Below are 16295 nucleotides of genomic sequence, written 5' to 3'. Positions count from 1 at the left end.
AGGTTTACAAAAGGATTACACAGTCTTTCTTACTCTAAAACTCCACCTTTCTTTTTATATCTTCACAGATCTCAGCCAGTGTGAGTCTCTCACCCCATTAAATAATAGCAAAGATAAAAAGCAAAATATCCAAAAAATACAAACAACAAACACCTGCTGAGGCTCCACCACAAAAACCTGTGCTTAACTTTAATAAGATTTAAGCATGTATCCAAAGTTAAGCGTATCTTGAAGCCCTTCAGGTGACTTACATGTGCTTAAATCTCATAAAAGTTAAGCACAAGCTTAAGTGCATTTTTGAATCAAAGGTAGACTGCTGGTCTGCAAGACCAGAGAGCATCATCTTCTAGCACCACCTGTACTTCTGTTGGAGGTGACTGTTGCTCCCACCTGAGGAGTGGGCAGCACAGGGGAGTGAATACCAGCTTCCTGGGCACACCATATTAGCCATAAGTCCCCTGAAATACCCCAGTTTAAGCTCAAGGCCTCTTTTTTCAAACCAGAAAGACCCGCCCAACCAGCATATTGCAGAGGTTCCCTGTGCCTCTTAAATTCTCAAACCCACAAGCCTGATAAGCTGTTTGGGACTCCACACGGTAATAAAAATACAAGTGCTGGGAGAGACCAAGCACTGAAATCTGCCTCCAGAATGGCATTGAGGTGGTGTGGGGGAGCCAGGTGGTGGCTCAGCTGAGGTCTCCCTGAGGGAGCTGTCACACAAGCAGCAAGCCCACCCTGGCATCAAGATCACTGGGTAATGAGTGTCCCCTCCAGGGTTTGCTCATCCCAGGCCCAGACACTTCCAAAAGAAGCGTGAGATCCCCAGGAAGCTGCTGGTCTTGTCCACCTGTGAGCACCTCCAATGGAAGAACATCTAAGACTCCTCTTAAAGGCTCAAAAGCTTGGCACTGCACACACACGAACAACACGACCCACCTGCCCCCATGCCAGAGAATGACTCCCACCATGGTGCTCCAGTCAAGAACAGTAAGAAAAGCAATTTCCAGACTTTTGCGCTGTTTTTAAGAACAAAAGGCTGGAAATCAAAGCAAGGGAAGCACCATGCTCACCAGCAAGAGAGCAGCACCAGAGTTTGGAAAGCAGGAAGAGAAACAAAACCAATGAAGCCTATTTTCCCCCTTCCCAGCCTCCTGCTACCCCAAGAATGAAAAGGGAAGAGATAAGAGTTGTCAGGTAACATGAACATCGCCACAGATTTTCTTTCAGCTGCTTACCAGTGTGGCTCCTTTTATGTACCATTAGCACATTGGGCCCAATGCAAACCATGCCACAGACGTCACATTTCAGTTTACCATTCGGAAGCCGGATTCCTCCCTCGCTTGATAGCTCCTGCATCTTTCTGTTATCCACCATCTCGTTACTCCCAATGAAGGGATCTTCCAGGCTGCTTCCTCCATCGTGAGCTCTGATAATATCGTCATGAATCAGGGGCTTCCTGTCAAATTCCTCATCACTTTGCATTTCTAGCTTTACTGAATTTGCTGAAATTAAGAAAAAAAAAAAAAGTTAAACCCATGTATTTTCCACGTTCCCAACTACTACTATCACAATAAACTTTTTACTGTTATCAATATTAAATCACAGCCTTAAAGCTCAAACCATCATGAGTCTCATGGTGGTGATGGCATCACAAGTTAAAACCGCTTGTTTCTTCAAGCCTTTGGTTTGGTTTTTTTCAATTCCTAATTTCTACCCCTATTTTAAATCTTAAGAACTCGGGTACAGTGTGACCCAGACACCTGCCAAAAGTTGCAGAGATGCAGCAGGATTAAGAACTGACCTCCTGCTTCTCAACTTGAACCACGGGAGTTGCCTTCTTCTCAAGGAGCCAAAGCTACAGGAACAAAGGCCAAAGCCAGAGCTGCTCCTTCCAGACCTCTCCTGCCCAGTGCCCCGAGAGGCAAGGTTCCCAAAGGCACAGCACAAGGAAACAAAGCAGGACTGTTCCCAAAGATCTAGTGAAGCCAGGCTTGTGGGCTGTGCCAGTAATCTCCCAATCACCCTGCCTGCACGGACAGGTTCCCTGATGGAGGGGAGACCAGTCTCTGGATGAGCCTCCAGTGCTTTTTTGCTCCCACCTTCTGATTCATGTCAATGGGACACTGCCAAGGCAAACAGGGCTGCAGCAAAGCCTACACTGCTGGATTATTTATATTTGCAAGAGAAATACGTGCAGTTAAAGAACTTTCACATCTGCCTGGTGAGACTGGCAGGCTCACTGCTGATTTCTGTCATCCTCAGGTGACAGGATAAACCTCCTCTAACCACTGAGAGCTTTGCGAGCCTTTAAAGGAAACAAAGGTACCGGGCTTTTTCACAAAGGGGTGTCAGTGCAGGGGTGTTTTAATCACCAAATGCCCCCATTTCAATGCCTCAAGAGTTGGTCAAACCTGCCGAAAGGCCCATCCCAGAGTCAGAGCCTCCATCCACAGTGTCAGCCAGAAGGCAAGCCCACGTGTCTGCATCCCTAAGCCTTGATCCTGCTGAGGGGTTTAACACGGAGGTGATTCAGCCTTCATATCTAAGCAGTCTTTGACCTCTGTACTAAGACCATTGGCACAAGTGCTGGTGACTGCAGCGGACCTGGAGCACAAATCTGTGCCCTGTGCTTGCCTGGTGACACCGAACTCTGGCGACATGTACTCCTTGGCAACAGCCAAGGGGTCCCTGTACATGAACCCAATGACAGAATTATAAGTAAACACTCTGAGGCATCACAGTTTCAAACAGCTGGCCTGGAAATGTCAGAAGAAAAAACCCTACTATTTAGAGTTCCTCCTTCATCTTCCCTTCTTCCCCTTCCCCGAAAACACAGGGTTCAGAGACTGATGTTGACACTGCAATTCTAAATCACTGCTGTTACTACCAGGGAAAGCATAATGAACAGAGTAAAGGAATCAGAGACCAAGCAATATTAAGATGTTTCTTTTTAATCATAAAACTGTTGAAACATCTTCTACTACTCATCAAAGCATTAATAGGAGCTAAGAAACGAAAAGAAAGTACTGTTATGAGAAAGCCCATCCAGAGCAAGGACACTGCTGCATCAGATCACAGCAGACCAGTATCAGCACAGGCACCGCCATCCAAATGGTCTTTTGTAACTCAAAAATATTTGAGTGCATCACTTATAGAAAGAAATTAATATTTTTGTTCCCACAGAGGTACATTTATTGTTCTTAAAAAAGATCAGCCCAAACTGAGCGATCAGCTAGGACGTGGCCCCAGGCAGAGCCCTGGGGTAGAAACAGGACAAGAGGAGGCAGTCTGCATGTGGCAGCAGGAGAGGGCTGGCCCCACCATGGCAGCAAGAGAAGCCATGGGAAGCCATCCTGCCCTGGTGCCAAGCTCAAGTGGCACAGCCAATAGCCTTCTGACCGGGGCGATCTACCCTTGTGGAGGGGCTGAGCAGAAAGGAGAAAGAGCAGGAGCTCTGGCAGCTCCATGGGCTGTCAGGGAGAGAGCTGAGGTCCCAGACCCACCTCCCCATGGAAAGCACACACTGGTGATTTATGGACAGCCCACTTTCAAAGTGAAGGAATGGCAGTTCCCTCTAATAATAGCAGCCTTTCGGGGCATTCAGCAAGTCTGAGAATGAAGCCCAAAGAAACGGTTCGCTGGCTTTAGGAGCAGGATTTAATACACTCGGCCACACAAGTAGCTACAGCAGAGCCAGAAATAGTGCCCTGGGCTCCTCATCTGAAAGCCCAGGTTGCTGCCACGAGACTGCACACTGTCCTGGCACAGTACTGCACAAAATATCCAAAACCACATCCCAACTGTGCATATTTACATGTACTCACATGAGAAAGTATTGGATCTTAAGTGTCTTCTTACGTATATAAATTTTTGTCTGTTTCTCTTATTTGGAGTAATAAACGCTTGAGTGCAGTTAGTGCTGAGCACCACGACTTCCCATTCACAGCTGTGGAGCTCTGCCTGCTCAGCACACATGAGAACAAGGCTGGAAGAGCTTACAAATGGGAAGACCACTTACTTTATTTTCCTTCCCCTAGCACTTCTTTCTGCTGAATGACGCTTTCATGCAACAGGATAAGCAGCACAACCAAGCGGCACGAGCCGTTTGCTGAAGCACAGCCTCCCCACACACACCGAGCTCACAAAGCCCAAGGAATTCAAGCTGCATCCTTCAAAACATCCCAGCTATTCCATGAGCTGTGCAGGCTGCTTGTTCCTCCTCCTTCCCTCACCTTTATGCTCACTGCCACTGCCATTTTCAGAAACCCTCTGGTAGCTGCGGAAAGGTTTCCTCCAGCTGGGACCAGGTCTCCAAGGAGGGGAGCAGGGATCTCCTCGGCTTGTTGCGAGGGCTTTGCTAATCAGGTCGTCTCCTCTGCCTTACATCATTCGGGTGTATATATCAGGCTGTGTGGCAGCTTGCAAACAAACAGGCACTTAAACTGCATATAGTTTGTTTTCTCTGTTCTCAGCCAGCCTCAGAAGCTGCAATCATTTAGTAGTGGCACTGTCTTTGTTTTCACCTACAGCACTGAGGGAGCACAATGAGCTCTGCTGCAAAGGAAAAAAAAAAAAAAGTTCGAGGGATGTTGATGGCTATCCTGCATCATACACAAGGCCCCACATGAAATTTCAACGTGTGTTCCCTTGTCTTTCTTGTTCACATGATAAAAGCATAAATAAGTAAATGGATTTTGTTGGGGATTTTTTAAGTTTTTGGGACATTCCTAAAAAAAAAAAAATGACAGCAAAAGAGATAGCAGGGATAAAACTGTAATCCAGCTCACTGCAAAAGCACGAACTTGAAGTCAAACCATTTCCCTCCAGCTAATATACGTTCCTTCTACTTTTTCCAGTCTGGCAAAACACCTTGTGGGGAAAAACATATGACAAGCACCACAAAAGACTCTACTCGGGAATACGAAGCTAATGGCACGTATTCGCCAGTCCACACATTAATGTTGCTTTTTCATTTTTCTTTTTTTTGTTTTGGTGGGTTGGGGTTTTTTTCTTTCTTTTTGTTCAGCACATAAATCAGCTGATCCTGAATCACACTTTATCCTGAGTGGCCAAATTGAATACAATTATTGTTAATGTCTCATAAGTGCCAATTAAACTCCAATTCCCTGTTAAACAGTTTCCTGGGAACTTTTCAGTACAAAAATATTTCCTTCACCCACAAATTAGTGTGGCTACAAACCAGAAGTTGGAAGGTCCACCTAAAAAAAGCATTCCTGGTATTTCATCCTCTGTCATGGAAATTTTTTCCCTCAAAAGTGAGATGGGGAAAAAAAACCCCTTCTGTCTTGCTGAGAGATTTGATCCTCAGGTGGAGCATAAATTAAAGCACTGGACATCGTCTTAAGCAAGCAACAAGAGTGCAATTCCCACTAAGATACAAAATTCCTCCTGTCACACACCAGGGAGAAGGCAGCAGGACTGTCCCCCTCTGTCTCCTCCGCTGTCTGCTGTCCTAGGTCAATGCTTATTTTATCTGTGGCCTTGGAAAGCCGGGCTGGCTGCTGTCACCGAGGGTTTGTGGTCTCTAGCTGGAGGCTGGCCTTTCCTGGCAGCAGCCATGCACCACCAGCCCCTTCCTGCTACCCCCAGAGCAGCAGCAAGTCAAGCCAGACCCCTCAAGGCTTCCCACCCCTCTTCCCCCAGCGCTCTTTCTCTCACCAGCAGCAAACAAAGCTGTAGCCCAGCCTCAGATATTCATCCTTGAGGAGACAAAATTCAAACCTGCCGCCCCCGAGGAGCCTTGGATGGCTCCGTGGGCGAGCACAGCAAAGGACATTCACAGACACAATGTGTTCCCTAACCAAAGGGGCCAGAGAGTGGCTGCCAGGTGAGGCACCAGCAATCCCAGGGTCTACTCCAGGTTCCCTCCAGAACACAACAAAAAGCAGCATTCAAAGCCTGGATGATGCGCCTGTCTTTGCACCCAGATGGAAAGAAATGATGAAATTGTTACTTCCCTCTGGAAAATGAGGCTGAGCCCTACCTACAGCAGCACAATGACAGGCAGCTACAGCACAGCCTCGTGCATACTGTCCTGTCAGTGGTACCGTCTATTTTAATCATGCACTTCTCCCAGGCAGTGGATTAATGACACTGCTAATTGGCAGCTACAGACAAATAGAAAATGACCCAGTTTCTAACAGGTTTTGAACCCAATTCTTACACATCACAAGCCCTGGAGTTGGTGTGTCCCTATACTATTAAACTCCCTGTTTCTACACTATCAAAAGCACTCAGCAAGGGTGAGTGCAACACAGTTAATTTTAAGATCCAGAATGGCAAACCGATGAGTGTTTTGTAAGATGAAAATTAAAGAAGGAGGGGGGAGAACCCTTCTGTCTTGATGGATTTTGAAAGTTCAAGGTAGGGAATGCCTGAAGTTGGAAACAATGATCCCTGGCTCTTGTTCAGTCTAAGAGCACTCTGGTAGCAAAAAGGGTCCTTAAAGAGGGTGTTTACATCACTCCAGAAGTGTAGTGAGACTTTAATGCATGTTCAAACATACTTTCCTCTTGAAATAGTACAAAATAGTCTTGGGTGAAAGAAAATTTAATCTTTGAGTTTCTTGTTGCTGATAGAATTTGGGCCTTAGTTAACGCCTCTTTTCAAGTTCATTTCAACTTAATTGTGAGCTATTAAATGTGTAAACAAGGGAGCACCAGCAAGTCTCCCCTTTTTAAAAAGGCACACACACAAGGGGTGAGAATGCCAGTCAAGCAGTGGCAGAGCAGGGCACAGAATCGGCTCGGTTGTCACCTCACAGCCACAAAGTACTTAGCCAACAGGTTGACATTAAAAAGCAAATACTTTAGCAAACACTATTTAGCTCCTAAGAAATGAGCAGGTTCCCCCTTCTCCTGAGAAGCAGGCATCACTCCAAGGCTGTGATGCTGAGGAATGAACACAGCGAGATCTGCTCAAGACATCTGCTGCTCAGGAGAAAGGAAGATGTCTCTTCAATGGCAGCTGTGGGCAGCGCTGTCCTTCCAACACTGAAATGGAAAATGTTTCAGTCAAGGGTTAGAAAGGTGTATTTCAAAGGAGCCAGTTTTGCTCTCACAGTAGATTGAAGCTTTCTGGAGGCTTAGAGAGAAGTGAGGCTGAATCTGAATCATGGAATAAATGAGGGTGAATGTCACCTGCAAAGAGGGAAATTACCCAACTCTTTTCTTGACTCGAGTACCAAAATGTGCGATCACGGACATTCCCAATGCTGGATGTCAAATTTGTTTATTGCAAGCTCCAAAGATTTTGCTTTTGGCCACCGAGCCAGGGCAATGGTAGATGGTGATACCGTCTTGTCATGAGTGACCTCTGCAGGGTTCTGTTCATTCCCAACAGTTCAATAAAACCAAATAGTTAACAACTAATAAAAAAGAGGAAGGAACGTTTCAGAAACTTTGTGCCGAGTCCTTCTCTGCATGCCACAAACGGGATTCTTCAAGCCCACAAGGAGGTGCTTAATGCGCCAGAAATTCAGTGAGAACTGATCAGCTTATTTAGGGATCCTTAGAAATTTTTAGTTTTCACATTGAAGAATCTCAGTTTAAGCCTGCTACCTCTGAAGTCAATTTAAACTCTCACTAAATGCAACAGAAGACTTATTTCATCTCTTCTGGAGGTGGTATGTGCAGTAAGTGTAGACTAACAGGTCTGTTGCACCCAAGTTTAGTTTAAATTAGGATGCTGTTGCACAGCTAAGCCAAGCTTCAGTCAGGTTTTAGCTGACACAAACTGTGGTTGCCATCCTCCCTCAATCCCCACCCCTTCCATCTTTTATACTGGCACCAGTGATCGTGGAATTGGGTGCTACACCCATCTAGTTGAAAACCTATCTTCCTGAGAAAAATCAACCCTTTTCAGCTGCATCAGGCTCCTGACCAGGTGTGCTGTGCCATCACAACAATCAGCAGCACCCCAGATGTCACCACAGACCTTCAGCAGCAATGGTTCTAAATCACCAGGTGGATTCTCCCAACACAGCTCTCCAGGGCCAGACACAAGGAATGAAGACTGCAGCACTATAATGTGTGAAACAACTTTTAAGCTCAAATGACCATATAAGCTTATGCAAATACGAAGCTGAAAAGACCACAGTTACTGTTGGAAGGGCTCTGATTTAAGCAAACAGCATCCCCAGCAAGCACAGCACTAAGAGCTGAGATCTCTTTTCTATCACAGGGCCCAATTTTGATGGTTTCAGTGACACACATGCCAGAAATGTTTTGAGCCAGCAAGGTCACTTTCAGTGAGATTCCTGCTGAAGTCCAAAGGCTGGGACACTGAGTAGAGAGTTCCCTGGTGTAAGCAAGCATAGCAGTACCTAGCCCAGAATCTGCCCCAGATGCCCAGCCTTCAGGCATGACTGTTTGCTCACCACAAGTCACCCATGCTGCGTACCTCCATCTGGCAAGAGTATGAAATCCTAATTGAATATATATGATTGCTCAGTGTCGCAAGATTCCTCTCCAGAAAGACCTCAGGCCAAATTTCACCCACAAATGCATCTACGCAAGCGGCACTTACACAAGCCGGAGTCGTGTATTCATATCCCAGGGTAGGAAAAGTACTCCTGATGACCCAGCCTCCCCCTCCCTTTGTGCCTGTACTGACAAAGTAATAGAGTGCAACAAATATTGTGCTTAACATAATACAGAGTTTCTGCCAATTCCCTATAGGTGCAAGGAGGAGTTTCCCTTTCCCATTCCCCCTACCCTTTTGCAGGGCCAGAACCTGATCCCTGTGCAAGATGAGTGAACACAGCAAAACTCTGTTCCTAGCTGCTGCCCCCTCTACAGATGCTCCAGCTAACTCAAATGATAGTCTTAGACTCATGGATTTTTCCCTAAGGTCAAACTAGTAGCAATTGTTGGATATATCTTTATATCCAACATATTGTTCTGCTTTTTTTTTCCTCCCTGTTTTGATGGGGTAAGAGGAGCAGGATGTTTCTTTTTCCTCTCCTTTTGCTGTTGTACAAGACATGGTTTTTTGGAGAAATGTCATCTGGCAAATTGTGTCTTTACACAAGACCTGCCCAGCCCTTGTGCTCCCCTGCTCCCTCCTGCTGCATGCTTCAGCCATTGGGACTTTGTGCCTTTGTGTGAATGATTTCCCTCTTGTTTTGGAGGGGCAGGTGATGGAGGGGGCAGTGGTGCCCAGCAGGTGTTCTCCGGGGCCCCTTCCATTGTGCAGCCCCATGTCACAGTGGCTGTGCAGTGCAGGAGGCAGGTTTGGTGCTGTGGGTGGTCTCTTTCCCTTGCTGACCTAAAGTAAGTCTCTTACTGTCTGCAATGTGTACATTAAATACTGTCAGCCTCCTCTCCTACCACAGCTCTTCTTTACTTCAGTAGAGCTATTTCTGATGCACACAGAAAAGCAGAGAGAGGAGGAAAAATAAAGGCTCAGTCCTGTAGTGAACCACGCTGTCTCTCAAAACAAGAAACCATGAACACTTTTGTAAGACCAGTTCTGATTCTAATGAGGGAGCAGAAGAAACACTCATTGAGGAGTGACACAACATTCACCCCTAAGAGGCTACTGAGAGCTCTATATGGTACAAAAACTAGAAGTTTGTAATGGAAGATGCTGACAAACTACAGCTATATATGGATCATCCCTTATAAACAAAAATAAAGTGATTGATAACATCCACTTGAAGAGACCAAAACCTTATTGGCTTACTCATTGTTTTCTCTGCTTCTTAAAAAGTGCAGGACTTCCTAAAATGCTTTCCAGCATACACAAAGGGTAGTAATTATAACAGTAATAATTACTTCATTTTTGAGGATCTTTCCATTTGTAAATCTACACTATATTTGAAAATACAGCAGAAGAAATTGTTTGAAGCCAGTGGAATCACTTCTCTGGGTCAGAACCTTGCTTCATTTTCTGGCATTTTTACCGCTAAAGACATTATCTTAAATCAGTGAAAGGCTTTCATTACCAAGTTATATATCATCATTCACAGCTTTCAGGAAAAGTTTTATTTATTTCTCATTATATAAACTCTAAATCATCTTAATGCAACCTGACCTAGCCATGTCCTCCTCCTCTAAACAAGGCACCTCCCCAACTCACCAACCCATGGAAAATTATAGGATAAGCACCTGCCACAAAAATATTTTCTGTCTTTGTCATTTATTGTAAAAAGCAGACGAACAACAAAACCTGTTTTTGTTTGAGGCAGAGCCTTGTCTGCACCCTGGGAGGCAGGTGGCTGCTGCAAAGCCATGGGCAGGTCCCCAGGTCCGTGTGCAGCCCTGGATCTCTGCAAACGCCTGAGCACGGGGACTTCTCCCCGCGCACCTCGCAGCCACTGCCGGGCTGGAGTCCTGCGTGAGTAAAAGAAATAAAAGGGAAAGCAGCTCTGCCTAAGCACTGTATGACTACACAATGTTGAAGGAGACCTCTTAAAAGCCAGTGTCTTTGTAAATGCTGACTTCTGTCAGCGCAGAGCTGCTTTGAAATATGTATTTTTACCCGAGGCAGCTAAAGAAAAAAAAAAAAAAAGGATGTCCTTACGTGTTTTATTTATTTTTTTTAAATTATATGAGATAGCAGATAAGGATGAGGATTTAGGGATCTGGAAATACCTGCTCACAGTTCAGAGATCCCAGCAGTACTGAGTTGAGCCCATTAAGGCAGAAATTAAAGCACAGAAATTCACCCACATCTCAAGATGCACATGAAAGGGCTGCTCCAAGAGCCACTTATGGTATGTTACAAGGATGGCAGCATCTGGTTTAGTCCCTTAACTTTTCCAAATGTAAAGGACAGTAGAGTTTATAGTCATTTTCCATTTTCTTAAGTCACTTCAAGAATCCAAATCTGTTTAAACTCAAATTTTAATACACTAAAAAACAGGGGGAGGGTATCTCTGCTGCCTCCTTCCCACAACTTAAAACACACCAGCTATTAAAGCAGCAAGACATTTAAATGACTATTCATTCTGATTTTTTTTAAAGCAGTGCTAGGCTTTCACCTGTATCATTATTATGTAGGCAGTGACAGATGGCAATGGAAAAATATAAAATAACTCTTAGAGTATTAACTTTTTTCAGTACCGTATGTGTCAGATTCTTTAGCATAAATAAATGGCATTACACAGTCTCATTAAATCTATACATCTGTGTAGTAACTTGCAATTTATGGATATTTTCTGACACAATGTTCAAACCAACAGGTTTAGCTCACATGTTTCTTTTCTCACCATGCCATCTCCAAGTCACCAGAAAAGCAAACAAAAGCAAAACCCTACACTAAATATTCCTGAAGAATTCTATGAGAAGATTTGCTATTCATCATCTACATACATTTAAAAGAAAGAGAAGGGAAGAGAGTGGTGGGATCATGGAAGAAAGGGGATGGTAAGAGTTGGCAAGTAAAACACACAATTAGGCACCTAAAATTTACATCTTTAACGAGTAAGGAATGACTCCCCAAGCTAGATTAAAACAATAACAATAGGGACACAAACAGGGACATTTTCTCCTATTGCCCACTGAAGCACAAAAAGCCCCCACCACATTTTCACCAGAGCAGCCAGAAGCCCCCAGGGACTGCAGTGCCCAGACACAGCAAGGACTGCAGGACTGAAGGCTGAGCTGGAACAGCTCAGGCTGCTGAGGAGCTGCGGCCATCACCGAGCACATGGAAAGGTGTGCCAGTGCCTCTGAGCACCACTCACCATTATCCAAGGGAATCAGGAAGTTAGATACGTAAGAGCTGCGTACTCTGAAGCATCTGATACTTCCTCGGGCCTTTCGCAAACATGTCCCATAAACTCAGCTGCTCCATGGGAACCACATGTCCAACCACCCTGCAGAGCCACAGGCTCTGGTGGATGGTGGAAGGAGTTCTTGCTTCTGCAGCCCCGCTTACAGGGGGACAGCAAGGACACTGCACCTCCTGGGACACAGAGCCCTGAGGAAGGTGGGATGGCAGGAGAGGGCTGGCTTGTACACACTTGGGAACACTCTCAGGCCCACCTTCATTTATCCTTGAACAGGAGCAGGGCAGCTGAGAGGACATCACTGCTGCTCTAGTCCCAGTTAAAGAGACTCTTTTGGGCAACAAGTCGTGTTTGGGAGCTCTCCCTTTAACACAAGAGCCCGCTGGTCCAGGCTGGTGGAACAGGATGCAGCACCACTTGCTGCTACCAAACATTTATTAAAGATGTCAACAAAAGATAAAAATCTGTAAATAGAGCTGCAGTCACAGAACATGGAGACCAGCAGCCCTGCAACCTCCGTCCCCGTGGCTGTGGTTCAATAGGTACCTCCCCTTTCAACTCCTTCGGAGATGTTCTCCCAAGAGCTGCAAAGGATGTGGGGAGCTGCTCACGGAGTATCAATGAACACTCCTGCCTGAACACCAAGTCACACCTTAGACAAACTCAAACCCAGGTGACACATTACCAGTGGAAAGATGAAATCTGGCATTAGCAGCAACTCCTGCACGTCACACCCTTTTGTCTGCTTGGGTAAAGGATCTGTTGGGAGCTATTTATGGACTGGCTCTTTTCCTCTAGGAGGAGCTGGTATTTCTGCCTAAAATTAAGATGGCTTGACACTTCCTACGATGAGGCCCTGTTTTTTACTTGCTTATCACTTTGCCAAAAACAAGTTAGGCTGAAATGTATAGACAATATTTTAATTTTGTGAGTGTGTGCAAAACTGCAAATCAAAACAGTTGAACTGGCTCTGACAAAGAGGTCAGAGAAACCACTACCCCTGGTTCTTCGTGTTCAGGTCAGGTGATCCACAATCAGCCAAAATAACAAAGCCTGCTTTCCTATGGATTTGAACCCACAGCCTCGTTCAGGCCCTCTTTCCTTCCAGGAAGTCCAGTTTGGGCACCTGCTGCCAAACAGAATGAGTACTTTTAAGTTCCACTCGCCTTTCCCCTCACTAACGAGGATCAGCAATCCCAAGAGATCCCCTGACCATGCAGCTTCATCTCATGGGTACACTTCTACTGCGTCAGTTCAAGGAAAGTCAGACCCAGGGACAAAACATCACTGACACAACTTACTTTGGTTTTGAGGACAGGTCATGTGCATTTAGAAATCGTTACTCACTGCAATGAAAAGAAGGAGAAAAAAGAAGAAAAGGGGAAAGAAATTGGCATCCTAAGAGGCTCACTAAAGCTCTTTAAAGTGCATAATTCCATCATCATACTGTACATAGCACACGATCTCTGAGGGGTAATTATCCATGGATTGGAAGGCAGTGTGAATACACACACAGTCAATATGATGTGCTTGCTGCTGCTTCTCTTTTTTTCTTTCTTTTTTTTTTTTTTTTTAATCAATTTTAATTGTTGTGGATCTATTTCTGCTAATAAAAGAGAGTGAACTGATTCTGGTCGGATAGATTTCTGGATACGGAAAATGAGTGAGCAAAACATGTGAGAGTACTTACTGTATTACCAGAAATATTTATAAATGGCTCTTCCCTCCCTCAGCTGGCAGAATATCAAAGCACTGAGGAAGCAGCACGGATGGCTTCTGAAGGGATGGAGAAAGGAAAGGTCCACTCCTCCATCACCAGCCTAGGAAAACAATGCCACAGAGCTTCAGCAGAAGCCCAGGCTGGAACTGCTCTAACAGCAACATCTCCCCTCTTGTTAAGGGGCAAGCACTCCTGTGAGTGCAAACTGTACCAGAAAGGATCACAAATGAGCCCCTACAGGGAATATATAATGTGTCTACTGGGTTGGAACAATACATGAACTGGAGACCCAAGGTTTTTTTGTAACTGTGATTCCCAGGAATGTCAGTCATTCCAGCTGAGGACAATCATCTTCTCTGAAGGCTTGATGCCTCCACATACCAAGCTCAGCCCAGACTCTTCAGGCTTGACAGTACTGAAACATTCCCTGTAAAACACAGCACTATCACAATGCATTCATTAGCTGAATTTGTATCAGCATAATAAAAACGTGGAGACAAGCACGTTCACCAAGAGCACCTACAAATCACCCCTACCCTTGCATGAGAACCTGGATCTCCTGCAAAAGGGGCTCCTGCAGAGGTACACCCTACACACACAACAGTACCTGCAGATTCCTTGCAGGGACATGTGCCTTTGTGAACTCCCACCCGCACGCAGACCAACCTTCTAGAACTGGATTAACCAAATACACAATCTGTCTAATGTCACAATTTGTTTCCATGTATCCCACTTGTGCGGACTGCAGGATTTCCTGGGGGAGATGAGCACCCTGTTGGCTGCTGTGCTCCCAGCTGTCCCCACCCTGCTCTCCATTCCCAGCGGTGGAGGACTACAATAAGATGCACCAATTCCCAAGTTAGCCTGTGCATGTGAAAATGCCTGGGGGTCCTGATTCAGTGCAATACTTAGGCAATCACTGATCTTTAATGTTAAAGTCAACAGGACCTAGGTACATCCATAGGTAATTACATGGATTCATCACTGGGCTGAGCAAGCATGTTCCAGCTCACAAAAGCAACGAAAGGACAACGTGCAGGAAGAACGAAAAGCCTTCAGGAAAGGATTAGCAGTGTCACAAGTTAAACATCTCCTCCCTGATGACATACAGGATCGGGTCAACTGTGCAGGCAAGCGAGAATGCTGTAGCATGAAGTCACAAATGGTACAGCCTGCTCACTCTACTGCCTGTAGTAGCTCTGCAGGTAACGAAGACAGAATACTAATGTACAATAAGCAATACTTTAATCGTTCCACTCTGTAGAAGAGGTAGGCATTTTTCAGTGTTTAACTGCACATCATTGCTATTCCAGATCTCCTACTTGGCTGTTTTAACCTACCTAGCAGATTTAAGTGTAAGAAATAACAATAAACCTCTCTGTAATCAACCCCTGAAACCCTGTAACTCTTGCTTTACGGTTCTAAAAACCATAACCTAGGAGGGCTATAACCTAATAGTGAGATGCTGTCATTAACTGGCTACTGAATTACAACAAATAATGCAGAATGACCTGAGCAGCAACTCCACCCTACCACTTTAAAAATAGATTGTTACCTATTTGGTGACAATATGAACACATCCCATTTATATAGTACTAAGCAACCTAACACTAGTTATGACCAATCTTAGGCTTTAAAAAAAAAGGCATTATTTAAAAATCATCGTAATCCACACTAAATATACAAGTTCTTCAGATGATTATGTCTTCTCATAAGTACAGGAAATATCAAGAATTTACAGTAGGCCATTTGAGTCCCCCTCATTTACAGAAGGCAGAAAGTAGTTCAGCACCTGCTGAAATAATTGCCAAGCAAGGAAAAGATAAAGATCTAAAGCAAATTTATTGGCTGTCTAGCAGACTTTACTTTCAATTTTCCCTTGTCACATTCCCATCAAGTGCATGTAGCTGCACAATTCTAGTTGTGAAGGCTACAGTCACAGCCATGTTCGATTCAACTACCCCTGTGCCAAATCTGAGGGTCTCAGGAAGGCAGTGTGAGTACTCCCAGGAGAGATAAATAATTTTATATATCACATGCCATGCTTCATTTGTCTGCTTGCATGTGCACAGCAAGTTCATTGACTTCCTTTAAAGTTCTGGAACATTCACAACCATTTTTATTCCCGCATATATGCTAAAGACTCTTTGCACAAGTGCCTTGCTCATATAACAATGCCTTGTTACTACTCTGTTGCCAGGTTTCTGGCCTGGGGCTTTGGGATCAGCAGCTTCCTTAAAGATATCATCAACAGGGGATTCTCACTCCAGGGTAAGAATAAAGCATCTACCATGAGGCAGAGCCTGAGATGTTTAAAACTTGGAGATTTATTTCAGGCAGCTGCACCCCGCACACACGGAGGTGGAATATTCCAGTCTCCAACTTGCAGTTCTGGTAGGAGACACAGGGAAAACAGTTTTCACAGTGACTACCAAACACAAAGAAATAATCATATGGGTCAAACAAACAGAAATGTTTCATTTGCTATGAAAATCATTTGAGTTGACTCAAGACGTTTGTTTGGGCAAAAAGAAAATAAAACCTTTTTGAAGTTGTGTCACCTCCCCCTTTCAAGTGCTGGCCCTTTTAAGCTGAAATACATATTTTTGAAACAAATTTGGAAACATTTCCTACCTTCAAACATCAAAAGCCATTTTAGTGTTGCTGAAACATTTTCTCCCCCAACATTTTCATCTAACTTGACTCAAATTTCATTCTGGTTCCTGCTTACAAGCTGCCTTTTCCAACAAATTTATTATTTGTCATTTCCACCTAGTGGTTTCCACAACAAGCTCATTCCCAGCAGGCTGTAAGGACGCA

General features: G+C 44.7%; 1 protein-coding gene across 7 annotated transcripts in view; it reads right to left on the bottom strand.

Moving 5' to 3' along the window:
• Positions 1–16295, bottom strand: part of IKZF2 (IKAROS family zinc finger 2) — a 117985-nt gene that overhangs the window by 54486 nt on the left and 47204 nt on the right. For 5 of the 7 annotated variants that reach the window (XM_041460204.1, XM_041460205.1, XM_041460202.1 and 2 more), the window contains one exon: positions 1236–1502. In XM_041460204.1, the coding sequence (XP_041316138.1) occupies positions 1236–1502 (267 nt within the window). The remainder of the gene's footprint in view (positions 1–1235; positions 1503–16295) is intronic. The other 2 variants (XM_041460206.1, XM_041460208.1) reach the window with 1 other exon arrangement.

This window comes from Pyrgilauda ruficollis, unplaced genomic scaffold (assembly GCF_017590135.1).
Source record: "Pyrgilauda ruficollis isolate IOZ18807 unplaced genomic scaffold, ASM1759013v1 scaffold140, whole genome shotgun sequence".
NCBI lineage: Eukaryota > Metazoa > Chordata > Aves > Passeriformes > Passeridae > Pyrgilauda > Pyrgilauda ruficollis.
The sequence above is the reverse complement of the archived record's forward strand: the minus strand, read 5'-3'. Positions and strand labels throughout refer to the sequence as shown.